Genomic DNA, 26513 nt, shown 5'->3' with positions numbered 1-26513 from the left:
ACACACAAACACACACAGACACTGACACACAAACACACTGACACAAACACACTGACACACAAACACACACAGACACTGACACACAAACACACTGACACACACACACACAGACACTGACACACAGACACCCAGAAACACACACAGACACACAAACACACTGACACACAAACACACACAGACACTGACACACAAACACACTGACACACATACACACACAGACACTGACACACAAACACACTGACACACATACACAGACACACAAACACACTGACACACAAACACACACAGACACTGACACACATACACACACAGACACAGACACACAAACACACTGACACAAACACACTGACACACAAACACACACAGACACTGACACACATACACACACAGACACACAAACACACTGACACACAAACACACACAGACACTGACACACAAACACACAAACACACACAGAGTTCCCCTCTCTCTCTAACCCAGGGGTCACTGGACAGTGATCAGGAGCAGGAACCCTGGCTGATTTCCCCTCTCTCTCTCTGTAACCCAGGGGTCACTGGACAGTGATCAGGAGCAGGAACCCTGGCTGATTTCCCCTCTCTCTCTCTGTAACCCAGGGGTCACTGGACAGTGATCAGGAGCAGGAACCCTGGCTGATTTCCCCTCTCTCTCTCTGGAACCCAGGGGTCACTGGACAGTGATCAGGAGCAGGAACCCTGGCTGATTTCCCCTCTCTCTCTCTGGAACCCACGGGTCACTGGACAGTGATCAGGAGCAGGAACCCTGGCTGATTTCCCCCTCTCTCTCTAACCCAGGGGTCACTGGACAGTGATCAGGAGCAGGAACCCTGGCTGATTTCCCCCTCTCTCTCTCTAACCCAGGGGTCACTGGACAGTGATCAGGAGCAGGAACCCTGGCTGATTTCCCCTCTCTCTCTCTAACCCAGGGGTCACTGGACAGTGATCAGGAGCAGGAACCCTGGCTGATTTCCCCCTCTCTCTCTAACCCAGGGGTCACTGGACAGAGATCAGGAGCAGGAACCCTGGCTGATATCCCCCTCTCTCTCTAACCCAGGGGTCACTGGACAGTGATCAGGAGCCGGAACCCTGGCTGATTTCCCCTCTCTCTCTCTCTAACCCAGGGGTCACTGGACAGTGATCAGGAGCAGGAACACTGGCTGATTTCCCCCTCTCTCTCTAACCCAGGGATCACTGGACAGTGATCAGGAGCAGGAATCCTGGCTGATTTCCCCTCTCTCTCTCTAACCCAAGGGTCACTGGACAGTGATCAGGAGCAGGAAACCTGGCTGATTTCCCATCTCTCTCTCTGCAACCCAGGGGTCAGTGGACAGTGATCAGGAGCAGGAACCCTGGCTGATTTCCCCTCTCTCTCTCTGTAACCCAGGGGTCACTGGACAGTGATCAGGAGCAGGAACCCTGGCTGATTTCCCCTCTCTCTCTCTGTAACCCAGGGGTCACTGGACAGTGATCAGGAGCAGGAACCCTGGCTGATTTCCCCTCACTCTCTAACCCAGGGGTCACTGGACAGTGATCAGGAGCAGGAACCCTGGCTGATTTCCCCTCACTCTCTAACCCAGGGGGTCACTGGACAGTGATCAGGAGCAGGAACCCTGGCTGATTTCCCCTCACTCTCTAACCCAGGGGGTCACTGGACAGTGTTCAGGAGCAGGAAACCTGGCTGATTTCCCCTCACTCTCTAACCCAGGGGTCACTGGACAGTGATCAGGAGCAGGAACCCTGGCTGATTTCCCCCCCTCTCTCTAACCCAGGGGTCACTGGACAGTGATCAGGAGCAGGAACCCTGGCTGATTTCCCCTCTCTCTCTAATCCAGGAGTCACTGGACAGTGATCAGGAGCAGGAACCCTGGCTGATTTCCCCTCTCTCTCTAACCCAGGGGTCACTGGACAGTGATCAGGAGCAGGAACCCTGGCTGATTTCCCCTCTCTCTCTAACCCAGGGGTCACTGGACAGTGATCAGGAGCAGGAACCCTGGCTGATTTCCCCTCTCTCTCTAACCCAGGGGTCACTGGACAGTGATCAGGAGCAGGAACCCTGGCTGATTTCCCCTCTCTCTCTAACCCAGGGGTCACTGGACAGTGATCAGGAGCAGGAACCCTGGCTGATTTCCCCTCTCTCTCTAACCCAGGGGTCACTGGACAGTGATCAGGAGCAGGAACCCTGGCTGATTTCCCCCCCTCTCTCTAACCCAGGGGTCACTGGACAGTGATCAGGAGCAGGAACCCTGGCTGATTTCCCCTCTCTCTCTAATCCAGGAGTCACTGGACAGTGATCAGGAGCAGGAACCCTGGCTGATTTCCCCTCTCTCTCTAACCCAGGGGTCACTGGACAGTGATCAGGAGCAGGAACCCTGGCTGATTTCCCCTCTCTCTCTAACCCAGGGGTCACTGGACAGTGATCAGGAGCAGGAACCCTGGCTGATTTCCCCTCTCTCTCTAACCCAGGGGTCACTGGACAGTGATCAGGAGCAGGAACCCTGGCTGATTTCCCCTCTCTCTCTAACCCAGGGGTCACTGGACAGTGATCAGGAGCAGGAACCCTGGCTGATTTCCCCCTCTCTCTCTAACCCAGCGGTCACTGGACAGTGATCAGGAGCAGGAACCCTGGCTGATTTCCCCCCTTCTCTCTAACCCAGGGGTCACTGGACAGTGATCAGGAGCAGGAACCCTGGCTGATTTCCCCCTCTCTCTCTAACCCAAGGGTCACTGGACAGTGATCAGGAGCAGGAACCCTGGCTGATTTCCCCCTCTCTCTCTAACCCAGGGGTCACTGGACAGTGATCAGGAGCAGGAACCCTGGCTGATTTCCCCCTCTCTCTCTAACCCAGGGGTCACTGGACAGTGATCAGGAGCAGGAACCCTGGCTGATTTCCTCCTCTCTCTCTCTAACCCAGGGGTCACTGGACAGTGATCAGGAGCAGGAACCCTGGCTGATTTCCCCCCCCCCTCTCTCTAACCCAGGGGTCACTGGACAGTGATCAGGAGCAGGAACCCTGGCTGATTTCCCCCTCTCTCTCTCTAACCCAGGGGTCACTGGACAGTGATCAGGAGCAGGAACCCTGGCTGATTTCCCCCTCTCTCTCTCTAACCCAGGGGTCACTGGACAGTGATCAGGAGCAGGAACCCTGGCTGATTTCCCCCTCTCTCTCTCTAACCCAGGGGTCACTGGACAGTGATCAGGAGCAGGAACCCTGGCTGATTTCCCCTCTCTCTCTAACCCAGGGGTCACTGGACAGTGATCAGGAGCAGGAACCCTGGCTGATTTCCACCTCTCTCTCTCTAACCCAGGGGTCACTGGACAGTGATCAGGAGCAGGAACCCTGGGTGATTTCCCCCTCTCTCTCTAACCCAGGGGTCACTGGACAGTGATCAGGTGCAGGAACCCTGGCTGATTTCCCCTCTCTCTCTCTGTAACCCAGGGGTCACTGGACAGTGATCAGGAGCAGGAACCCTGGCTGATTTCCCCTCTCTCTCTCTGTAACCCAGGGGTCACTGGACAGTGATCAGGAGCAGGAACCCTGGCTGATTTCCCCTCTCTCTCTCTGTAACCCAGGGGTCACTGGACAGTGATCAGGAGCAGGAACCCTGGCTGATTTCCCCTCACTCTCTAACCCAGGGGTCACTGGACAGTGATCAGGAGCAGGAACCCTGGCTGATTTCCCCTCACTCTCTAACCCAGGGGGTCACTGGACAGTGATCAGGAGCAGGAACCCTGGCTGATTTCCCCTCACTCTCTAACCCAGGGGTCAGTGGACAGTGATCAGGAGCAGGAACCCTGGCTGATTTCCCCCCCTCTCTCTAACCCAGGGGTCACTGGACAGTGATCAGGAGCAGGAACCCTGGCTGATTTCCCCCTCTCTCTCTAACCCAGGGGTCACTGGACAGTGATCAGGAGCAGGAACCCTGGCTGATTTCCCCTCTCTCTCTAACCCAGGGGTCACTGGACAGTGATCAGGAGCAGGAACCCTGACTGATTTCCCCTCTCTCTCTAACCCAGGGGGTCACTGGACAGTGATCAGGAGCAGGAACCCTGGCTGATTTCCCTCTCTCTCTAACCCAGGGGTCACTGGACAGTGATCAGGAGCAGGAACCCTGGCTGATTTCCCCCTCTCTCTCTAACCCAGGGATCCCTGGACAGTGATCAGGAGCAGGAACCCTGGCTGATTTCCCCCTCTCTCTCTAACCCAGGGATCCCTGGACAGTGATCAGGAGCAGGAACCCTGGCTGATTTTCTCTCTCTCTCTAACCCAGGGGGTCACTGGACAGTGATCAGGAGCAGGAACCCTGGCTGATTTCCCCTCGCTCTCTAACCCAGGGGTCACTGGACAGTGATCAGGAGCAGGAACCCTGGCTGATTTCCCCCTCTCTCTCTCTCTAACCCAGGGGTCACTGGACAGTGATCAGGAGCAGGAACCCTGGCTGATTTCCCCTCTCTCTCTCTAACCCAGGGGTCACTGGACAGTGATCAGGAGCAGGAACCCTGGCTGATTTCCCCTCTCTCTCTAACCCAGGGGTCACTGGACAGTGATCAGGAGCAGGAACCCTGGCTGATTTCCCCCTCTCTCTCTCTAACCCAGGGGGTCACTGGACAGTGATCAGGAGCAGGAACCCTGGCTGATTTCCCCCTCTCTCTCTCTAACCCAGGGGTCACTGGACAGTGATCAGGAGCAGGAACCCTGGCTGATTTCCCCTCTCTCTCTCTAACCCAGGGGTCACTGGTCAGTGATCAGGAGCAGGAACCCTGGCTGATTTCCCCTCTCTCTCTAACCCAGGGGTCACTGGACAGTGATCAGGAGCAGGAACCCTGGCTGATTTCCCCTCTCTCTCTAACCCAGGGGTCACTGGACAGTGATCAGGAGCAGGAACCCTGGCTGATTTCCCCTCACTCTCTAACCCAGGGGTCAGTGGACAGTGATCAGGAGCAGGAACCCTGGCTGATTTCCCCCCCTCTCTCTAACCCAGGGGTCACTGGACAGTGATCAGGAGCAGGAACCCTGGCTGATTTCCCCCTCTCTCTCTAACCCAGGGGTCACTGGACAGTGATCAGGAGCAGGAACCCTGGCTGATTTCCCCTCTCTCTCTAACCCAGGGGTCACTGGACAGTGATCAGGAGCAGGAACCCTGACTGATTTCCCCTCTCTCTCTAACCCAGGGGGTCACTGGACAGTGATCAGGAGCAGGAACCCTGGCTGATTTCCCTCTCTCTCTAACCCAGGGGTCACTGGACAGTGATCAGGAGCAGGAACCCTGGCTGATTTCCCCCTCTCTCTCTAACCCAGGGATCCCTGGACAGTGATCAGGAGCAGGAACCCTGGCTGATTTCCCCCTCTCTCTCTAACCCAGGGATCCCTGGACAGTGATCAGGAGCAGGAACCCTGGCTGATTTTCTCTCTCTCTCTAACCCAGGGGGTCACTGGACAGTGATCAGGAGCAGGAACCCTGGCTGATTTCCCCTCGCTCTCTAACCCAGGGGTCACTGGACAGTGATCAGGAGCAGGAACCCTGGCTGATTTCCCCCTCTCTCTCTCTCTAACCCAGGGGTCACTGGACAGTGATCAGGAGCAGGAACCCTGGCTGATTTCCCCTCTCTCTCTCTAACCCAGGGGTCACTGGACAGTGATCAGGAGCAGGAACCCTGGCTGATTTCCCCTCTCTCTCTAACCCAGGGGTCACTGGACAGTGATCAGGAGCAGGAACCCTGGCTGATTTCCCCCTCTCTCTCTCTAACCCAGGGGGTCACTGGACAGTGATCAGGAGCAGGAACCCTGGCTGATTTCCCCCTCTCTCTCTCTAACCCAGGGGTCACTGGACAGTGATCAGGAGCAGGAACCCTGGCTGATTTCCCCTCTCTCTCTCTAACCCAGGGGTCACTGGTCAGTGATCAGGAGCAGGAACCCTGGCTGATTTCCCCTCTCTCTCTAACCCAGGGGTCACTGGTCAGTGATCAGGAGCAGGAACCCTGGCTGATTTCCCCTCTCTCTCTCTAACCCAGGGGTCACTGGTCAGTGATCAGGAGCAGGAACCCTGGCTGATTTCCCCTCTCTCTCTAACCCAGGGGTCACTGGACAGTGATCAGGAGCAGGAACCCTGGCTGATTTCCCCCTCTCTCTCTCTAACCCAGGGGGTCACTGGACAGTGATCAGGAGCAGGAACCCTGGCTGATTTCCCCCTCTCTCTCTCTAACCCAGGGGTCACTGGACAGTGATCAGGAGCAGGAACCCTGGCTGATTTCCCCTCTCTCTCTCTAACCCAGGGGTCACTGGTCAGTGATCAGGAGCAGGAACCCTGGCTGATTTCCCCTCTCTCTCTAACCCAGGGGTCACTGGACAGTGATCAGGAGCAGGAACCCTGGCTGATTTCCCCTCTCTCTCTAACCCAGGGGTCACTGGACAGTGATCAGGAGCAGGAACCCTGGCTGATTTCCCCCTCTCTCTCTAACCCAGGGGTCACTGGACAATGATCAGGAGCAGGAACCCTGGCTGATTTCCTCTCTCTCTCTAACCCAGGGGTCACTGGACAGTGATCAGGAGCAGGAACCCTGGCTGATTTCCCCTCTCTCTCTAACCCAGGGGTCACTGGACAGTGATCAGGAGCAGGAACCCTGGCTGATTTCCTCTCTCTCTCTAACCCAGGGGTCACCAGTATGAAAAAACAGCCTTGGAGAGTTGATATTGAAACTTTGGCTCATCGTTAAGCCCTGATTTCAACTTGGGACCAATACAGTCCCTGGACAATAATGAAGGGAATGGCGTTTTGCCTTTAAATGTGCAAAGGCTTCTGGGAGCCGGGGGGGGGTGCCCCGGAAGGATCACGTGTCACCGACTATCTCTGGGTTGGAATAAAAAAGGGAAAGTATTTTGCGAGGGGGTCTGAGTTTTATTATTTTTTTTCACCGTGCAATCATCCCTTTGTTGCATTTAACCTTTTGTATGTTGAGGATTTCCTCCCCGCTGTGCAGGCTTTGCAAAGAAAGACCCCAAAAAGATGCATTTGGTGTTGGGGTGAGGCTGCGGTCTGGACCTGTGCATGGAACGATGGCCCGGGAGTTAAAGGGATACATTGTGTCAATTTCCATTGTTCCCCCAGAGTTAAAGGGATACATTGTGTCAATTTCCATTGTCTCCCTACAGTTAAAGGGATACATTGTGTCAATTTCCATTGTTCCCCCAGAGTTAAAGGGATACATTGTGTCAATTTCCATTGTCTCCCTACAGTTAAAGGGATACATTGTGTCAATTTCCATTGTTCCCCCAGAGTTAAAGGGATACATTGTGTCAATTTCCATTGTCTCCCTACAGTTAAAGGGATACATTGTGTCAATTTCCATTGTTCCCCCAGAGTTAAAGGGATACATTGTGTCAATTTCCATTGTTCCCCCAGAGTTAAAGGGATACATTGTGTCAATTTCCATTGTTCCCCCAGAGTTAAAGGGATACATTGTGTCAATTTCCAGAGCTGCAATTGCCATTTAAAGGGACAGGCACCCCTTCAAAATCTGCTACCTCAATCCAGGACGTCTGCACCCTCTCCACCCACCCCCTCCTGCCAATGGCGTTCACGGGCCCCGGCCACCACATCGCGGGCTTGACGTGCTCCGCCCCCGGTGGCCAACTAGCCGGGGCAGAGCCGAAGTTCTACCGCGCGCCTCCCGTCCCGGCGGCTCACAGCCCCCCGGCCCGGCCCGCCGGCGGGCGTCAGCAGCACCCGGCCCTGCAGACGGTCAGCCCGCAGCCTGACGGGCCGGAGAGTGAGCCCGAGCTGGACAGACCCATCGGATACGGAGCGTTCGGTGTGGTGTGGTGAGTGAAGCCGGTTGTGTGGGTGGCCTGGCCGGGGGGCGCGGGGGAGAGAAGCGGCTGAGGGTGAGGGCTAGGAAAAGAGGCGGGGGAAGGGGTTTGCTTGCTCCTTGTACCCCTACATTTTACCCCCTTTGTTCACTTCCCTAACCCTGATCATTTACTCTGTATCTCAACCCGTACTGTACCTGTCCTGGGAGTGTTTGATGGGGACAGTGTAGAGGGAGCTTTACTCTGTATCTAACCCCCGTACTGTACCTGTCCTGGGAGTGTTTGATGGGGGACAGTGTAGAGGGAGCTTTACTCTGTATCTAACCCCCGTACTGTACCTGTCCTGGGAGTGTTTGATGTGGACAGTGTAGAGGGAGCTTTACTCTGTATCTAACCCCCGTACTGTACCTGTCCTGGGAGTGTTTGATGGGGACAGTGTAGAGGGAGCTTTACTCTGTATCTAACCCCTGTACTGTACCTGTCCTGGGAGTGTTTGATGGGGGACAGTGTAGAGGGAGCTTTACTCTGTATCTAACCCCCTGTACTGTACCTGTCCTGGGGAGTGTTTGATGGGGGACAGTGTAGAGGGAGCTTTACTCTGTATCCAACCCCCGTACTGTACCTGTCCTGGGGAGTGTTTGATGGGAGACAGTGTAGAGGGAGCTTTACTCTGTATCTAACCCCCGTACTGTACCTGTCCTGGGAGTGTTTGATGGGGACAGTGTAGAGGGAGCTTTACTCTGTATCTAACCCCCGTACTGTACCTGTCCTGGGGAGTGTTTGATGGGAGACAGTGTAGAGGGAGATTTACTCTTAATCTAACCCCATTGTTACAATCCGGTGAGAAAGGGGTCTCGGGTTCCCTTTCAGCCTTCACCTGGTCTTTCTGTAACAGCGTTTAATTTTTAAACACACCGTGCTTTTATCTCCCCCCTCGGTGAATCCGTGCTCACCGCTTTCCAATTGTAAGGCAAATAAACCAGCACGAACAGGCATTCTTGGGTTTAGAGAAGAAAAGTTGAAATGTATTGAACTTAAACTCTAATTCGATTAACGCCTACGCATACACGACGCACCCACGCGGGCGGGCACATGCGATACGCACATGCAGATAGAGACAGAAAAGAGCAGAAGAAAAAAATAAAGTGGAAAGGTTTGAGGCAATATCTGAAGAGTTGCTGTTACAGATCTTCGAGCTCACTGTGGAGTCCTTAATTGTAGGTAGATCTTGCTTTTCATTGGGGCCCAGTATTCTTCTTAAACCTTGTTTGCTGTAGGAGACTTTTCTCTCCTGGGGTTCATGTGTCTTCAGTGGGTTTAGAGGCTTGTGAGAAAGAGATGGGAGCAGACAGGATAGAGATCTTATCAGTCCAGGAGCAAACAGCCTTTCTCAGTTCAAACTGTCCGCGGCTCGTTCAAAAGACCCTGGAACAGCCAGTTAGTCATGCGACCAGCTGGTCGCACCAGTCCTGGATTGTATCACCTCAGCAGTTGCTGGAATGCTCCTCTTACACACAATACCTGGTGATCAGAAGTCCACTGTGGGTTGAATGTGTCAGGGAATGGTCCTTTGTCCTTCCAAGGATCATCTGTCAATGTGCCTCTTTTCCAAACACAGCTGATGTGTTTAACGAGTCATTCCCTCGCTACAGCAACAGTTTAGAATCAATGTTCGTGACAAAATTAATATGCCTCATTCTCGGCAGGCCCTGGGGATTTATGGTTGCTCATTTCGTGTGTTATTCAGGTCGGTCACGGATCCTCGAGACGGGAAACGCGTGGCCTTGAAAAAAATGCCCAACGTCTTCCAGAACCTCATCTCCTGCAAACGGGTGTTTCGCGAGCTCAAAATGCTTTCATTTTTTAAGCACAGCAACGTACGTGTTCGGGGACTGGGAGGAGATCTCTCCAGCTGCCCTCTGATCTATTTATAGCCTTCTCTCTGCACCCACGTCCTCCCGAGCTACGCCACGCCAATCCCCTCTCCCGCACGTTTGAGCCCCATGCACAAGTTTCCTATGTAAACGGTCACGTTGCAATGACATCCTCCCACCCGCGGGTGGCGCTGGAGGAAAGGCACGCAGCAATGGGAACTGGCCGTCCCACTGGCAGCACCACTGTTACTCATCGGCTGTGCATCGTAACCCATTGACGGGAGGGAGTCCCACTTTTTCCCTCCTGAAAACCCCCGGGCTCTCATCTTTCGGCCGAGACCCCCCAACCCAGCGGCAACAGCTTCTCTCTATCTTCCCGATCCCGTTCCCGCTCTGCACAATGTCACCGAGATTTGTGCCATCGGCACATTTGAATACGCCCCATTTCCGTCCCGCCATCTAATTCATTAATAAACGATGAATAGTCGAGGGACCCCAAGACAAATCCTCGCAGGACATCACTCGTCACGTCCTGTCCTGCCCTTTATCCCTACTCCCTGTCTCCTGGTCCCTCGGCCAGTATCGGAGTAAGGTAACTCCTGTATCTCCTGTCGATTAAAACACTGTAAATATGATATATTAAAACACCATGTGTTATTGCGGGGGAGGCTCCATTTTGATAGCACCTTTACAATCTGAGATTAATGCCATCTTTTTGTAGGTTCTCTCTGCACTCGATATTTTACAGCCCCCACATATTGATTATTTTGAAGAAATGTATCCTTTACCTCTCGAATTGAAAACTGGGTTTAAGGAGGAGAGAGAGAGGCTGGGAGGTTCGGGGAGGGAATCCCAGAGCTCAGCTTCCCCCAGGCAGCTGAAGGCACGGCCGCCAATGGTGGCGCGATGGCAATCGGGGGATGGTCGAGAGGCCGGAATTGGAGGAGCGCAGAGATCTCGGAGGGGGCTGGAGGAGGTTACAGAGATAAGGGAGGGTTGTAGGGGCTGGAGGAGGTTACAGAGATAAGGAGGGTTGTAGGGGCTGGAGAAGGTTACAGAGATAAGGGAGGGTTGTAGGTGCTGGAGGAGGTTACAGAGATAGGGAGGGTTGTAGGGGCTGGAGGAGGTTACAGAGATAGGGAAGGGTGTAGGGGCTGGAGAAGATTACAGAGATAGGGAGGGTTGTAGGGGCTGGAGAAGGTTATAGAGATAAGGGAGGGTTGTAGGTGCTGGAGGAGGTTACAGAGATAGGGAGGGTTGCAGGGGCTGCAGAAGGTTACAGAGATAGGGAGGGTTGCAGGGGCTGGAGGAGGTTACAGAGATAGGGAGGGTTGCAGGGGCTGGAGGAGGTTACAGAGATAGGGAGGGTTGTAGGGGCTGGAGAAGGTTACAGAGATAGGGAGGGTTGTAGGGGCTGGAGGAGGTTACAGAGATAGGGAAGGGTGTAGGGGCTGGAGAAGATTACAGAGATAGGGAGGGTTGTAGGGGCTGGAGAAGGTTACAGAGATAGGGAGGGTTGTAGGTGCTGGAGGAGGTTACAGAGATGGGGAGGGTTGCAGGGGCTGGAGAAGGTTACAGAGATAGGGAGGGTGTAGGGGCTGGAGGAGGTTACAGAGATAGGGAGGGTTGCAGGGGCTGGAGGAGGTTACAGAGATAGGGAGGGTTGTAGGTGCTGGAGGAGGTTACAGAGATAGGGAGGGTTGTAGGGGCTGGAGAAGGTTACAGAGATAGGGAGGGTTGTAGGTGCTGGAGGAGGTTACAGAGATAGGGAGGGTTGTAGGGGCTGGAGAAGGTTACAGAGATAGGGAGGGTTGTAGGTGCTGGAGGAGGTTACAGAGATAGGGAGGGTTGTAGGGGCTGGAGAAGGTTACAGAGATAGGGAGGGTTGTAGGTGCTGGAGAAGGTTACAGAGATAGGGAGGGTTGTAGGGGCTGGAGGAGGTTACAGAGATAGGGAGGGTTGTAGGGGCTGGAGGAGGTTACAGAGATAGGGAGGGTTGTAGGGGCTGGAGGAGGTTACAGAGATAGGGAGGGTTGTAGGGGCTGGAGGAGGTTACAGAGATAGGAGGGGGTTATCTGGAGGTGAGCTAACCTGTTGAATGATCTCAGACGTGAATCCTTGACGTTTCCTCTCACAGTTATGTCATCACTGAACTAATGCAGACTGATCTACACAAGGTTATTGTATCACCTCAGCTTCTCAGTTCCGACCACATCAAGGTGTTCCTGTACCAGATTCTTCGAGGTCAGTGCACTCGATGGAACGGTTCGAGGGTAAGGTTGGGGCAGAGCGGTGGGAGAGAGGGGGCACTCAGTAACCTCTCGGGGGAAGGTGGGTGGATTGAGGGATATGGGAGGAAGGTGGGTGGGGATTGAGGGATATGGGGAGAAGGTGGGTGGGGATTGAGGGATACGGGGAGAAGGTGGGTGGGGATTGAGGGATATGGAGAGAAGGTGGGTGGGATTGAGGGATATGGGGAGAAGGTGGGTGGGATTGAGGGATACGGGGAGAAGGTGGGTGGGGAGTGAGGGATATGGGGAGAAGGTGGGTGGGGATTGAGGGAATGGGGAGAAGGTGGGTGGGGATTGAGGGATACGGGGAGAAGGTGGGTGGGGATTGAGGGATATGGGGAGAAGGTGGGTGGGGATTGAGGGATACGGGGAGAAGGTGGGTGGGGATTGAGGGATACGGGGAGAAGGTGGGTGGGGATTGAGGGATACAGGGAGAAGGTGGGTGGGAGTGAGGGATATGGGGAGAAGGTGGGTGGGGATTGAGGGATATGGGGAGAAGGTGGGACGTGTTTGCGATCTGATTGTCATTGCCTGTTCTAACTCTACCTACTCTCTTCCCCAGGACTCAAATATTTGCATTCAGCAGGGATATTACACCGGGACATCAAACCAGGAAACTTGCTCGTAAACAGTAACTGTGTCCTGAAGGTTTGTCCCCTCTACACTCTCCCCATCAAACACTCCCAGGACAGGTACAGTACGGGGGTTAGATACAGAGTAAAGCTCCCTCTACACTGTCCCCATCAAACACTCCCAGGACAGGTACAGTACGGGGGTTAGATACAGAGTAAAGCTCCCTCTACACTGTCCCCATCAAACACTCCCAGGACAGGTACAGTACGGGGGTTAGATACAGAGTAAAGCTCCCTCTACACTGTCCCCATCAAACACTCCCCAGGACAGGTACAGTACGAGGTTAGATACAGAGTAAAGCTCCCTCTACACTGTCCCCATCAAACACTCCCAGGACAGGTACAGTACGGGGGTTAGATACAGAGTAAAGCTCCCTCTACACTGTCCCCATCAAACACTCCCAGGACAGGTACAGTACGAGGGTTAGATACAGAGTAAAGCTCCCTCTACACTGTCCTCATCAAACACTCCCAGGACAGGTACAGTACGGGGGTTAGATACAGAGTAAAGCTCCCTCTACACTGTCCCCATCAAACACTCCCAAGACAGGTACAGTACGGGGGTTAGATACAGAGTAAAGCTCCCTCTACACGCTGCCCTAGTCTTCCGTGGGAGAGAGAGAGAGAGAGAGAGAGACAGCGGTCCTGGACACACTCTCTCTCTGCGGATTCGGTGACTCGATACGATGCAGGAGCACCCTCCCTTTTCAGCCTCTCCGATTTTTTTTTCTCCCTCCCTCCGCAGATCTGTGACTTTGGGCTGGCCAGGCTGGAGGAGTTGGACGAGAGGCAGCACATGACTCAGGAGGTCGTGACGCAGTACTACCGGGCTCCCGAGATCCTGATGGGCTGCGCACACTACGACAGCTCCATCGATGTCTGGTCCGTGGGCTGCATCTTCGCGGAGCTGCTCGGCCGCAGGATTCTCTTCCAGGCGCAGAGTCCCATCCAACAGGTGAGTCCTCGAGGTGGGCTGGGCCCTGATTCTGCCCCCACTGCCCCCCCCCCCCACCACTCCCTCACCCAACTCCCCCCCCCCCCCCCCCCACCCCCGCTCGATCCCCGTCGCCCTGCGACTTTATTTCCCCGAAGAGCCCATCCAATTTAAATTTCGAAATCCTGTAACCAAGGTTCACTAGGACTGGTTCCCGGGAAGAGGGGCGGGTTTGTCCGACGTGGAGAGATGGAGTCGGGCGGCGCCGATAGTCCCCTGGAGTTCGGAAGGATGAGAGCTGAGCTGATTGAAACGTACGCAACTCGGGGGGACACTGCGATTCGGACCCTGGCCTGCTTGCCGTGTTCTTGGGATCTCCCTGAGCCTGATAGTCTGCCTGTCTCCCCCTTTCTGCAGTTGGACCTTATCACTGACTTGCTCGGGACACCGCCCCCCCTGTCCTTGCACAGTGCCTGCGAGGGAGCCAAGACCCACATCCTGAGGGGGCAACACAAACCGGTAGGGTGAACCCTCCCTCCCCGCAAAAATACCCTCCTTCAACTCCCCACCCCCGCCCTCTCTTCCCCTACCCTTGCCCTCCTTCCCTCCCTCTCTGCCTTGCCCTCCTTCCCTCCCTCCCTCTCTCTCCTCCTCTCGGTCTCCCTCCCACTTTCCCTTACTCCAATATTGAATTGTATTCTCTCTCCCCTCTCTCTCAGCCATCACTCTCTGTTCTGTACATGCTCTCAGATGAAGCCACCCATGAGGCCATTCACCTACTCTGCCGAATGCTGGTCTTTGACCCGGTGAGTTTCATGAGAATGAACTTTACTCTGTATCTAACCCCCGTACTGTACCTGTCCTGGGAGTGTTTGATGGGGACAGTGTAGAGGGAGCTTTACTCTGTATCTAACCCCCGTACTGTACCTGTCCTGGGAGTGTTTGATGGGGGACAGTGTAGAGGGAGCTTTACTCTGTATCTAACCCCCGTACTGTACCTGTCCTGGGAGTGTTTGATGGGGACAGTGTAGAGGGAGCTTTACTCTGTATCTAACCTCCGTACTGTACCTGTCCAGGGAGTGTTTGATGGGGACAGTGTAGAGAGAGCTTTACTCTGTATCTAACCCCCGTACTGTACCTGTCCTGGGGAGTGTTTGATGGGGGACAGTGTAGAGGGAGCTTTACTCTGTATCTAACCCCCGTACTGTACCTGTCCTGGGAGTGTTTGATGGGGACAGTGTAGAGGGAGCTTTACTCTGTATCTAACCCCCGTACTGTACCTCTCCTGGGAGTGTTTGATGGGGGACAGTGTAGAGGGATCTTTACTCTGTATCTAACCCCCGTACTGTACCTGTCCTGGGGAGTGTTTGATGGGGGACAGTGTAGAGGGAGCTTTACTCTGTATCTAACCCCCGTACTGTACCTGTCCTGGGAGTGTTTGATGGGGACAGTGTAGAGGGAGCTTTACTCTGTATCTAACCCCCGTACTGTACCTCTCCTGGGAGTGTTTGATGGGGGACAGTGTAGAGGGATCTTTACTCTGTATCTAACCCCCGTACTGTACCTCTCCTGGGAGTGTTTGATGGGGGACAGTGTAGAGGGAGCTTTACTCTGTATCTAACCCCCGCACTGTACTTGTCCTGGGAGTGTTTGATGGGGACAGTGTAGAGGGATCTTTACTCTGTATCTAACCCCCGTACTGTACCTGTCCTGGGAGTGTTTGATGGGGGACAGTGTAGAGGGAGCTTTACTCTGTATCTAACCCCCGCACTGTACTTGTCCTGGGAGTGTTTGATGTGGACAGTGTAGAGGGAGATTTACTCTGTATCTAACCCCCGTTTTTTTTTAAATAACTTTATTAAAACCAGATAAATAAACAAAAAACTCAAATTAAAATGCCATTCTCGGCGTCGACGATGCACTCCAGTCCCTGCGGTGCCCACCGGTCGCGGAAGGCCTCAAGCGTACCGGCGGACACCGCATGCTCCTTTTCCAGGGACACCCGGGCGCGAACGTAACCGCGGAAGAGGGGCAGGCAATCGGGGAGGACGGACCCCCCGACGGCCCGCAACCTGGACCTGTGAATTGCCACCTTGGCCAGGCCCAGGAGCAGACCGACGAGGAGATCCTCCTCCCGGCCCGAGCCCCTCTGCACCGGGTGCCCAAAGATCAGGAGCGTGGGACTGAAGTGCAGCCAGAATTTGAGGAGCAGCCCCTTCAGATACTCAAATAGGGGCTGCAACCTCGCACACTCCATATAAATGTGGAACACGGACTCGTCCAGGCCGCAGAAAGTACAGCTGGCCTGGGAGTCCGTGAACCTACTTAAAAGCCTATTGCACGGGACTGCTCTGTGCAGCACCCTCCACCCCAGGTCCCCGATGTAAAGGGGGAAGACTCCCGCGTAGAGAGACCTCCAACGGGGTTTCCCCTCGCCGCCAGTTGGCAACGCGGACCGCCAGGGCGTGTCCGGCCGGCTGACGAGGGCGAGGAAGTGGAGAGTGTGCAGGAACAGCCCGTACAGGAAACCCCTCCGCGCCGATTGGAATGGCACGGAGGGCATTTCCGAGAGGCGGCTCGGGTTGTGCGGGACCGGCTCCCGAGGAGGGTTTCCCCCGTACTGTACCTGTCCTGGGAGTGTTTGATGGGGACAGTGTAGAGGGAGCTTTACTCTGTATCTAACCCCCGTACTGTACCTGTCCTGGGAGTGTTTGATGGGGGACAGTGTAGAGGGAGCTTTACTCTGTATCTAACCCCCGTACTGTACCTGTCCTGGGGAGTGTTTGATGAGGGACAGTGTAGAGGGAGCTTTTTTCTGTATCTAACCCCCGTACTGTACCTGTCCTGGGAGTGTTTGATGGGGGACAGTGTAGAGGGAGCTTTACTCTGTATCTAACCCCCGTACTGTACCTGTCCTGGGAGTGTTTGATGGGGGACAGTGTAGAGGGAGCTTTACTCTGTATCTAACCCCCGTACTGTACCTGTCCTGGGAGTGTTTGATGGGGGACAGTGTAGAGGGAGCTTTACTCTGTATCTAACCCCCGTACTGTACCTGTCCTGGGAGTGTTTGATGGGGGACAGTGTAGATGTTCAGTGTCTAATCCGTGTGCCACCCTTGCTCAGGTCAAGCGTATCTCTGCCCACGAGGCCCTGACACACCCCTATGTCGATGAAGGACGCCTGCGATACCACACCTGTATGTGTCATTGCTGTGTCTCTGTGACTGCTGGGAGGATTTATACCAGTGACTTTGAGCCTGTCGCCAGCCGCAAGTTTGATGACACCTACGAGAAGAGCCTGTCGTCTGTCTGGCAGGTCAAAGGTCAGTGGCTTGGGTAGTGGACCCCACCCCCGATTGGTCAACAGGCAGGAATCTGATGGAGAAAAAACCTTCTGTTTACTGATCAACTGTTTGTTCCCCTCCCCTCAATGTCTCTCCCTCTTTCTCTCCCTCCCTCTCTCTCTCTCCCCTCCCTTCCTCTCTCTCCCCTCCCTCTCCCCTCTCTCTCCCCTCCCTCTCCCTCTCTCCCCCCCTCCCTCTCCCTCTCTCTCCCCTCCCTCTCCCTCTCCCTCTCCCTCTCTCTCCCCTCCCTCTCCCTCTCTCTCCCCTCCCTCTCCCTCTCTCTCCCCTCCCTCTCCCTCTCTCTCCCCTCCCTCTCCCTCTCTGTCCCCTCCCCCTCCCTCTCCCCTCCCTCTCCCCTCCCTCTCCCCTCCCTCTCCCCTCCCTCTTCCCTCCCTTCCTTCCTCCCTCTCCCTCCCTTCCTTCCTCCCTCCCTCCCCCTCTCTCTCCCTCCCTCCCTCCCCCTCCCCCTCTCTCTCCCTCCCCCTCCCCCTCCCCCTCACTCCCTCGCTCTTCCTCCCTCCCTCCCTCCCTCCCCCTCCCTCTCTCCGTCCCTCCCCCCTCCCTCTCTCCGTCCCTCCCCCTCTCTCTCTCCGTCCCTCTCTCTCTCCGTCCCTCTCTCTCTCTCTCCCTCTCTCTCCCTCTCTCTTTCGCCCGCAGAGCTGATTCACAGTTTCATTGTGGATTATCAGAGGAAGCAGCTGCAGCCTCTCTGCATCAACCCCCAGTCGGCTGCCTTCAAAACCTTCATCAGGTGAAACAACTTTGACCCTGCTTCCCGTGCGGGCTCTGTGTGAGTGTGTGTGTGTGTGTGTGACTGTCTCTGTCTCTGTGCCTGTGTGTGTGTCTGTCTCTGTGCCTGTGTATATGTGTGTGAGACTGTCTCTGTGCCTGTGTGTATGTCTGTGAGACTGTCTCTGTGCCTGTGTGTGTGAGACTGTCTCTGTGCCTGTGTGTGTGTGTCTGTCTCTGTGCCTGTGTGTGTGTGTGTGAGACTGTCTCTGTGCCTGTGTATATGGGTGTGAGACTGTCTCTGTGCCTGTGTGTGTGTCTGTGAGACTGTCTCTGTGCCTGTGTGTGTGAGACTGTCTCTGTGCCTGTGTGTGTGTGTCTGTCTCTGTGCCTGTGTGTGTGTGTGTGAGACTGTCTCCGTGCCTGTGTATATGGGTGTGAGACTGTCTCTGCACCTGTGTGTGTGTGTCTGTCTCTGTGCCTGTGTATATGTGTGGGAGACTGTCTCTGTGCCTGTGTGTGTGTCTGTGTATATGTGTGTGAGACTGTCTCTGTGCCTGTGTGTGTGTGTCTGTCTCTGTGCCTGTGTATATGTGTGGGAGACTGTCTCTGTGCCTGTGTATATGTGTGTGAGACAGTCTCTGCGCCTGTGTGTGCGTGTCTGTCTCTGTGCCTGTGAATATGTGTGTGAGACTGCCTCTGTGCCTGTGTATATGGGTGTGAGACTGTCTCTGCACCTGTGTGTGTGTGTCTGTCTCTGTGCCTGTGTATATGTGTGGGAGACTGTCTCTATGCCTGTGTATATGTGTGTGAGACTGTCTCTGTGCCTGTGTGTGTGTCTGTGTATATGTGTGTGAGACTGTCTCTGTACCTGTGTGTGTGTGTCTGTCTCTGTGCCTGTGTATATGTGTGTGAGACTGTCTCTGTGCCTGTGTATATGTGTGTGAGACAGTCTCTGCGCCTGTGTGTGCGTGTCTGTCTCTGTGCCTGTGAATATGTGTGTGAGACTGTCTCTGTGCCTGTGTATGTGTGTGAGACTGTCTCTGTGCCTGTGTGTGTGTATCTGTGTATATGTGTGTGAGACTGCCTCTGTGCCTGTGTATATGTGTGAGACTGTCTCTGTGCCTGTGTATATGTGTGTGAGACTGTCTCTGTGCCTGTGTGTTTGTGTTTGTCTCTGTGCCTGTGTGTGTGTATATGTGTGTGAGACTGTCTCTGTGCCTGTGTGTGTGTGTCTGTCTCTGTGCCTGTGTATATGTGTGTGAGACTGTCTCTGTGCCTGTGTGTGTGTGTCTGTCTCTGTGCCTGTGTATATGTGTGTGAGACTGTCTCTGTGCCTGTGTATATGTGTGTGAGACTGACTCTGTGCCTGTGTGTGTGTGTCTGTCTCTGTGCCTGTGTATATGTGTGTGAGACTGTCTCTGTGTCTGTGTATATGTGTGTGTGTGTCTGTGTGTGTGTGTGTCTGTCTCTGTGCCTGTGTGTGTGTGTGAGACTGTCTCAGTGCCTGTGTGTGTGTGTCTGTCTCTGTGCCTGTGTATATGTGTGTGAGACTGTCTCTGTGCCTGTGTATATGTGTGTGTGTCTGTCTCTTGCCTGTGTGTGTGTGTCTGTCTCTGTGCCTGTGTATATGTGTGTGTGTGTGAGACAGTCTCTGTGCCTGTGTGTGTGTGTTTGTGTTACTGTCTCTGTGCCTGTGTATATGTGCGTGTGTGACAGTCTCTGTGCCTGTGTGTGTGTTACTGTCTCTGTGCCTGTGTATATGTGTGTGTGAGACAGTCTCTGTGCCTGTGTATATGTGTGTGTGTCTGTCTCTGTGCCTGTGTATATGTGTGTGTGTGAGACAGTCTCTGTGCCTGTGTGTGTGTGTTAATGTCTCTGTGCCTGTGTATATGTGTGTGTGTGAGACAGTCTCTGTGCCTGTGTATATGTGTGTGTGTCTGTCTCTGTGCCTGTGTATATGTGTGTGAGACAGTCTCTGTGCCTGTGTGTGTGTGTGTTTGTGTCTGTCTCTGTGCCTGTATGTGTGTGTTACTGTCTCTGTGCCTGTGTATATGTGTGTGTGTCTGTCTCTGTGCCTGTGTATGTGTGTGTGTGTCTGTCTCTGTGCCTGTGTATATGTGTGTGTGTGAGACAGTCTCTGTGTCTGTGTGTGTGTTACTGTCTCTGTGCCTGTGTATATGTGTGTGTGAGAGACAGTCTCTGTGCCTGTGTGTGTGTGTTTGTGTCTGTCTCTGTGCCTGTGTGTGTGTTACTGTCTCTGTGCCTGTGTATATGTGTGTGTGTGAGACAGTTTCTGTGCCTGTGTGTGTGTGTGTTTGTGTCTGTCTCTGTGCCTGTATGTGTGTGTTACTGTCTCTGTGCCTGTGTATATGTGTGTGTGTGAGACAGTCTCTGTGCCTGTGTGTGTGTGTTTGTGTCTGTCTCTGTGCCTGTATGTGTGTGTTACTGTCTCTGTGCCTGTGTATATGTGTGTGTGTGAGCCAGTCTCTGTGCCTGTGTGTGTGTGTTTGTGTACGCCTGCTTCCTCTCTGAGCTCTTCCTTCAATGCCCACGTGCAGGTCGACAGCATGGCATTCCTCAAAGGCATCGAAAAAAGATGAGCGATGACAAATTGAGACTGGGTAAGATGCTGATATACATGGTGACTCCGGGTGGGCACAGGGGAATACTCCCACAGTTCCCAAGTCATATTAGTGCAGGGAGAGGGAGAGAGAGAGAGAGGGTGATGGGGGGGAGGGGAGAGAGAGGGTGATGGGGGGAGGGGAGAGAGAGGGTGATGGGGGTGAGAGAGAGAGACAGAGGGAGGGTGATGGGGGTGAGAGAGAGAGAGATGCCGATGGAGGGAGAGTTAGAGAGAGAGAGAGATGGCGATGGGGGAAGAGAGAGAGATGGCGATGGGGGGCGGGAGAGAGAGTTGGCAATGGGGAGAGGGAGAGAGAGAGAGATGGCGATGGGGTGAGAGTGAGAGAGAGAGATGGCGATGGGGTGAGAGTGAGAGAGAGAGATGGCGATGGGGTGAGAGTGAGAGAGAGAGATGGCGATGGGGGGAGAATGAGAGAGGGAGAGAGATGGCGATGGGGGGAGAGTGAGAGAGAGAGATGGCGATGGGGGAGAGAGAGAGAAATGGCAGTGGGGAGAGGGAGAGTGAGAGAGAGAGTTGGCGATGGGGAGAGAGAGACAGAGATGGCGATGGGGAGAGAGAGAGAGAGAGAGATGGCGATGAGGGGAGAGAGAGAGAGATGGCGATGGGGGAGAGTGAGAGAGAGAGAGATGGCGATGAGGGGAGAGTGAGAGAGAGAGAGATGGCAGTGGGGAGAGAGCGTGGGATGGCGATGGTGGGAGAGAGAGAGACGGCAATGGGGGAAGAGAGAGAGATGGCGATGGGGGAGAGAGAGAGATGGCGATGGGGGGAGAGAGACAGAGATGGCGATGGGAGGAGAGTGAGAGAGAGAGGGATGATGATGGGAGGAGAGAGAGAGAAAGATGGCGATGGGGGGAGAATGAGAGAGAGAGAGAGATGGCGATGGGGGAGTGAGAGAGAGAGATGGCAATGGTGGGAGTGAGAGAGAGAGAAATGGCGATGGGGGGAGAGAGATGGCAATGGGGGGAGGGAGAAAGAGAGAGATGGCGATGGCGTTGAGAGAGAGAGAGATGGCAATGGAGAGAGGGAGAGTGAGAGAGAGAGATGGCGATGGGGAGCAAGAGAGAGAGATGGGGAGAGAGAGGGCGATGGGGAGAGAGAGAGAGAGATGATGATGGGGGGGAGAGAGAGAGAGAGAGATGGCGATGGGGGGAGAGAGAGAGATGGCGATGGGGGGAGAGAGAGAGATGGCGATGGGGAGAGAGAGAGAGAGAGATGGCGATGGGGAGAGAGAGAGAGATGATGATGGGGAGAGAGAGAGATGGCGATGGGGGCAGAGAGAGAGAGAGAGAGATGGCGATGGGGGCGGAGAGTGAGAGAGAGATGGCGATGGGGGGAGAGTGAGAGAGAGAGAGAGAGAGATGGCGATGGGGGGAGAGTGAGAGAGAGTGAGAGAGAGATGGCGATGGGGGGAGAGTGAGAGAGAGAGATGGCGATGGGGGGAGAGAGAGAGAGAGAGATGGCGATGGGGGGAGAGAGAGAGAGAGAGATGGCGATGGGGGGAGAGAGAGAGAGAGAGATGGCGATGGGGGGAGAGTGAGAGAGAGAGAGAGAGATGGCGATGGGGGGAGAGAGAGAGATCGAGCTATGGATGTATTTTTTCAGTTGCTCAATACCTTCCCTGTGTATCTCAGGGACGGATGCTAGGTCTGGGCTATGATTCTGATCTCCCTCTAACAATCTCTTCCTCCTCTGTGCCTCATCTCCACAGCCCTACAGCCCAGCTATCAGCCCAGCACCCCAGGCTAGCACTGACCCACTCAGCCAGCTGCTGGAAACTCGTCTAGACTGGGTCGAGACTGCATCTGGAACAAGGTGGAAGGGGGAAAGCGTGGATACCTTGGTGAAGTCTTCAACTACCCTCAGCCTGGCGATAACACGCCTGAAAAAACGGCTCCCACACTATCCTGCTTAACAGTCTCTGTGTATTCAGCAGGGTGAGGATCACTCACTGTGTAACTGTACAGAGTCACTGTTTATTCAGGGTGAGGGTCACTCACTGTGTAACTGTACAGAGTCACTGTTTATTCAGGGTGAGGATCACTCACTGTGTAACTGTACAGAGTCACTGTTTATTCAGGGTGAGGATCACTCACTGTGTAACTGTACAGAGTCACTGTTTATTCAGGGTGAGGATCACTCACTGTGTAACTGTACAGAGTCACTGTTTATTCAGGGTGAGGGTCACTCACTGTGTAACAGTACAGAGTCACTGTTTATTCAGGGTGAGGGTCACTCACTGTGTAACTGTACAGAGTCACTGTTTATTCAGGGTGAGGGTCACTCACTGTGTAACTGTACAGAGTCACTGTTTATTCAGGGTGAGGGTCACTCACTGTGTAACTGTACAGAGTCACTGTTTATTCAGGGGAGGATCACTCACTGTGTAACTGTACAGAGTCACTGTTTATTCAGGGTGAGGATCATTCACTGTGTAACTGTACAGAGTCACTGTTTATTCAGGTTGTGGGTCACTCACTGTGTAACTGTACAGAGTCACTGTTTATTCAGGGTGAGGGTCACTCACTGTGTAACTGTGCAGAGTCACTGTTTATTCAGGGTGAGGGTCACTCACTGTGTAACTGTGCAGAGTCACTGTTTATTCAGGGTGAGAATCACTCACTGTGTAACTGTACAGAGTCACTGTTTATTCAGGGTAAGGGTCACTCACTGTGTAACTGTACAGAGTCACTGTTTATTCAGGGTGAGGGTCACTCACTGTGTAACTGTACAGAGTCACTGTTTATTCAGGGTGAGGATCACTCACTGTGTAAATGTACAGAGTCACTGTTTATTCAGGGTGAGGATCACTCACTGTGTAACTGTACAGTCACTGTTTATTCAGGGTGAGGATCACTCACTGTGTAACTGTACAGAGTCACTGTTTATTCAGGGTGAGGGTCACTCACTGTGTAACTGTACAGAGTCACTGTTTATTCAGGGTGAGGGTCACTCACTGTGTAACTGTACAGAGTCACTGTTTATTCAGGGCGAGGATCACTCACTGTGTAACTGTACAGAGTCACTGTTTATTCAGGGTGAGGATCACTCACTGTGTAACTGTACAGAGTCACTGTTTATTCAGGGTGAGGATCACTCACTGTGTAACTGTACAGAGTCACTGTTTATTCAGGGTGAGGATCACTCACTGTGTAACTGTACAGAGTCACTGTTTATTCAGGGTGAGGATCACTCACTGTGTAACTGTACAGAGTCACTGTTTATTCACGGCGAGGGTCACTCACTGTGTAACTGTACAGAGTCACTGTTTATTCAGGGTGAGGATCACTCACTGTGTAACTGTACAGAGTCACTGTTTATTCAGGGTGAGGATCACTCACTGTGTAACTGTACAGAGTCACTGTTCATTCAGGGTGAGGATCACTCACTGTGTAACTGTACAGAGTCACTGTTTATTCAGGGTGAGGGTCACTCACTGTGCAACTGTACAGAGTCACTGTTTATTCACGGCGAGGGTCACTCACTGTGTAACTGTACAGAGTCACTGTTTATTCAGGGTGAGGATCACTCACTGTGTAACTGTACAGAGTCACTGTTTATTCAGGGTGAGGATCACTCACTGTGTAACTGTACAGAGTCACTGTTTATTCAGGGTGAGGATCACTCACTGTGTAACTGTACAGAGTCACTGTTTATTCAGGGTGAGGATCACTCACTGTGTAACTGTACAGAGTCACTGTTTATTCAGGGTGAGGATCACTCACTGTGTAACTGTACAGAGTCACTGTTTATTCAGGGTGAGGATCACTCACTGTGTAACTGTACAGAGTCACTGTTTATTCAGGGTGAGGATCACTCACTGTGTAACTGTACAGAGTCACTGTTCATTCAGGGTGAGGATCACTCACTGTGTAACTGTACAGAGTCACTGTTTATTCAGGGTGAGGGTCACTCACTGTGCAACTGTACAGAGTCACTGTTTATTCACGGCGAGGGTCACTCACTGTGTAACTGTACAGAGTCACTGTTTATTCAGGGTGAGGATCACTCACTGTGTAACTGTACAGAGTCACTGTTCATTCAGGGTGAGGATCACTCACTGTGTAACTGTACAGAGTCACTGTTTATTCAGGGTGAGGGTCACTCACTGTGCAACTGTACGGAGTCACTGTTTATTCAGGGTGAGGATCACTCACTGTGTAACTGTACAGAGTCACTGTTTATTCAGGGTGAGGATCACTCACTGTGTAACTGTACAGAGTCACTGTTTATTCAGGGTGAGGGTCACTCACTGTGTAACTGTACAGAGTCACTGTTTATTCAGGGTGAGGATCACTCACTGTGTAAATGTACAGAGTCACTGTTTATTCAGGGTGAGGATCACTCACTGTGTAACTGTACAGAGTCACTGTTTATTCAGGGTGAGGGTCACTCACTGTGTAACTGTACAGAGTCACTGTTTATTCAGGGTGAGGGTCACTCACTGTGTAACTGTGCAGAGTCACTGTTTATTCAGGGTGAGGGTCACTCACTGTGTAACTGTACAGAGTCACTGTTTATTCAGGGTGAGGGTCACTCACTGTGTAACTGTACAGAGTCACTGTTTATTCAGGGTGAGGATCACTCACTGTGTAACTGTACAGAGTCACTGTTTATTCAGGGTGAGGATCACTCACTGTGTAACTGTACAGAGTCACTGTTTATTCAGAGTGAGGATCATTCACTGTGTAACTGTACAGAGTCACTGTTTATTCAGAGTGAGGGTCACTCACTGTGTAACTGTACAGAGTCACTGTTTATTCAGGGTGATGATCACTCTGTGTAACTGTACAGAGTCACTGTTTATTCAGGGTGAGGGTCACTCACTGTGTAACTGTACAGAGTCACTGTTTATTCAGGGTGAGGGTCACTCACTGTGTAACTGTACAGAGTCACTGTTTATTCAGGGTGATGATCACTCTGTGTAACTGTACAGAGTCACTGTTTATTCAGGGTGAGGGTCACTCACTGTGTAACTGTACAGAGTCACTGTTTATTCAGGGTGAGGGTCACTCACTGTGTAACTGTACAGAGTCACTGTTTATTCAGGGTGAGGGTCACTCACTGTGTAACTGTACAGAGTCACTGTTTATTCAGGGTGAGGGTCACTCACTGTGTAACTGTACAGAGTCACTGTTTATTCAGGGTGAGGGTCACTCACTGTGTAACTGTACAGAGTCACTGTTTATTCAGGGTGAGGGTCACTCACTGTGTAACTGTACAGAGTCACTGTTTATTCAGGGTGAGGGTCACTCACTGTGTAACTGTGCAGAGTCACTGTTTATTCAGGGTGAGGGTCACTCACTGTGTAACTGTACAGAGTCACTGTTTATTCAGGGTGAGGGTCACTCACTGTGTAACTGTACAGAGTCACTGTTTATTCAGGGTGAGGATCACTCACTGTGTAACTGTACAGAGTCACTGTTTATTCAGGGTGAGGGTCACTCACTGTGTAACTGTGCAGAGTCACTGTTTATTCAGGGTGAGGGTCACTCACTGTGTAACTGTGCAGAGTCACTGTTTATTCAGGGTGAGGGTCACTCACTGTGTAACTGTACAGAGTCACTGTTTGTTCAGGGTGAGGGTCACTCACTGTGTAACTGTACAGAGTCACTGTTTATTCAGGGCGAGGGTCACTCGCTGTGTATCTGTACAGAGTCACTGTTTATTCAGGGTGAGGATCACTCACTGTGTATCTGTACAGAGTCACTGTTTATTCAGGGTGATGATCACTCGCTGTGTAACTGTACAGAGTCACTGTTTATTCAGGGTGAGGATCACTCACTGTGTAACTGTACAGTGTCACTGTTTATTCAGGGTGAGGGTCACTCACTGTGTAACTGTACAGAGTCACTGTTTATTCAGGGTGAGGATCACTCACTGTGTAACTGTACAGAGTCACTGTTTATTCAGGGTGAGGATCACTCACTGTGTAACTGTACAGAGTCACTGTTTATTCAGGGTGAGGGTCACTCACTGTGTAACTGTACAGAGTCACTGTTTATTCAGGGTGAGGGTCACTCACTGTGTAACTGTACAAAGTCACTGTTTATTCAGGGTGAGGGTCACTCGCTGTGTAACTGTACAGAGTCACTGTTTATTCAGGGTGAGGATCACTCACTGTGTAACTGTACAGTGTCACTGTTTATTCAGGGTGAGGGTCACTCACTGTGTAACTGTACAGAGTCACTGTTTATTCAGGGTGAAGATCACTCACTGTGTAACTGTACAGAGTCACTGTTTA

At 53.0% G+C, this 26513-nt stretch overlaps 1 protein-coding gene across 4 annotated transcripts; it reads left to right on the top strand.

Moving 5' to 3' along the window:
* Window positions 1–6828: 6828 nt before the first annotated feature.
* LOC137361988 (serine/threonine-protein kinase NLK2-like) lies at window positions 6829–22209 on the top strand. Of its 4 annotated transcripts, XM_068026587.1 has the most exons (12): window positions 6829–7834; window positions 9570–9699; window positions 10418–10473; window positions 11834–11940; window positions 12550–12635; window positions 13365–13574; window positions 13971–14072; window positions 14273–14359; window positions 16677–16875; window positions 17554–17647; window positions 20187–20249; window positions 21981–22066. In XM_068026587.1, the coding sequence occupies exons 1-11, from the start codon at window positions 7584–7586 to the stop codon at window positions 20233–20235; spliced, it is 1371 nt and encodes a 456-aa protein (XP_067882688.1). In that variant the 5' UTR covers window positions 6829–7583; the 3' UTR covers window positions 20236–20249; window positions 21981–22066. The 4 variants fall into 4 exon arrangements, with proteins under 4 accessions (XP_067882688.1, XP_067882689.1, XP_067882687.1 ...); XM_068026588.1 differs by lacking the exon at window positions 17554–17647 and having other exon boundaries at window positions 21981–22209; XM_068026586.1 differs by lacking the exon at window positions 20187–20249 and having other exon boundaries at window positions 21981–22209.
* Window positions 22210–26513: the final 4304 nt, after the last annotated feature.

Source organism: Heterodontus francisci, unplaced genomic scaffold (assembly GCF_036365525.1).
Source record: "Heterodontus francisci isolate sHetFra1 unplaced genomic scaffold, sHetFra1.hap1 HAP1_SCAFFOLD_518, whole genome shotgun sequence".
Taxonomy (NCBI): domain Eukaryota; kingdom Metazoa; phylum Chordata; class Chondrichthyes; order Heterodontiformes; family Heterodontidae; genus Heterodontus; species Heterodontus francisci.
Note: the sequence above shows the minus strand (reverse complement) of the source record. Positions and strands in the feature narration are given on the sequence as shown.

Coding starts and splice junctions, on each gene's coding strand:
- LOC137361988 (XM_068026586.1), top strand. CDS start 7,584: ATGGCGTTCACGGGCCCCGGCCACCACATCGCGGGCTTGACGTGCTCC. Junction 10,474..11,833: donor ATTGATTATTTTGAAGAAAT/GTATCCTTTACC, acceptor TTCCTCTCACAG/TTATGTCATCACTGAACTAA. Junction 16,876..17,553: donor GTCTGTCTGGCAGGTCAAAG/GTCAGTGGCTTG, acceptor TTTCGCCCGCAG/AGCTGATTCACAGTTTCATT.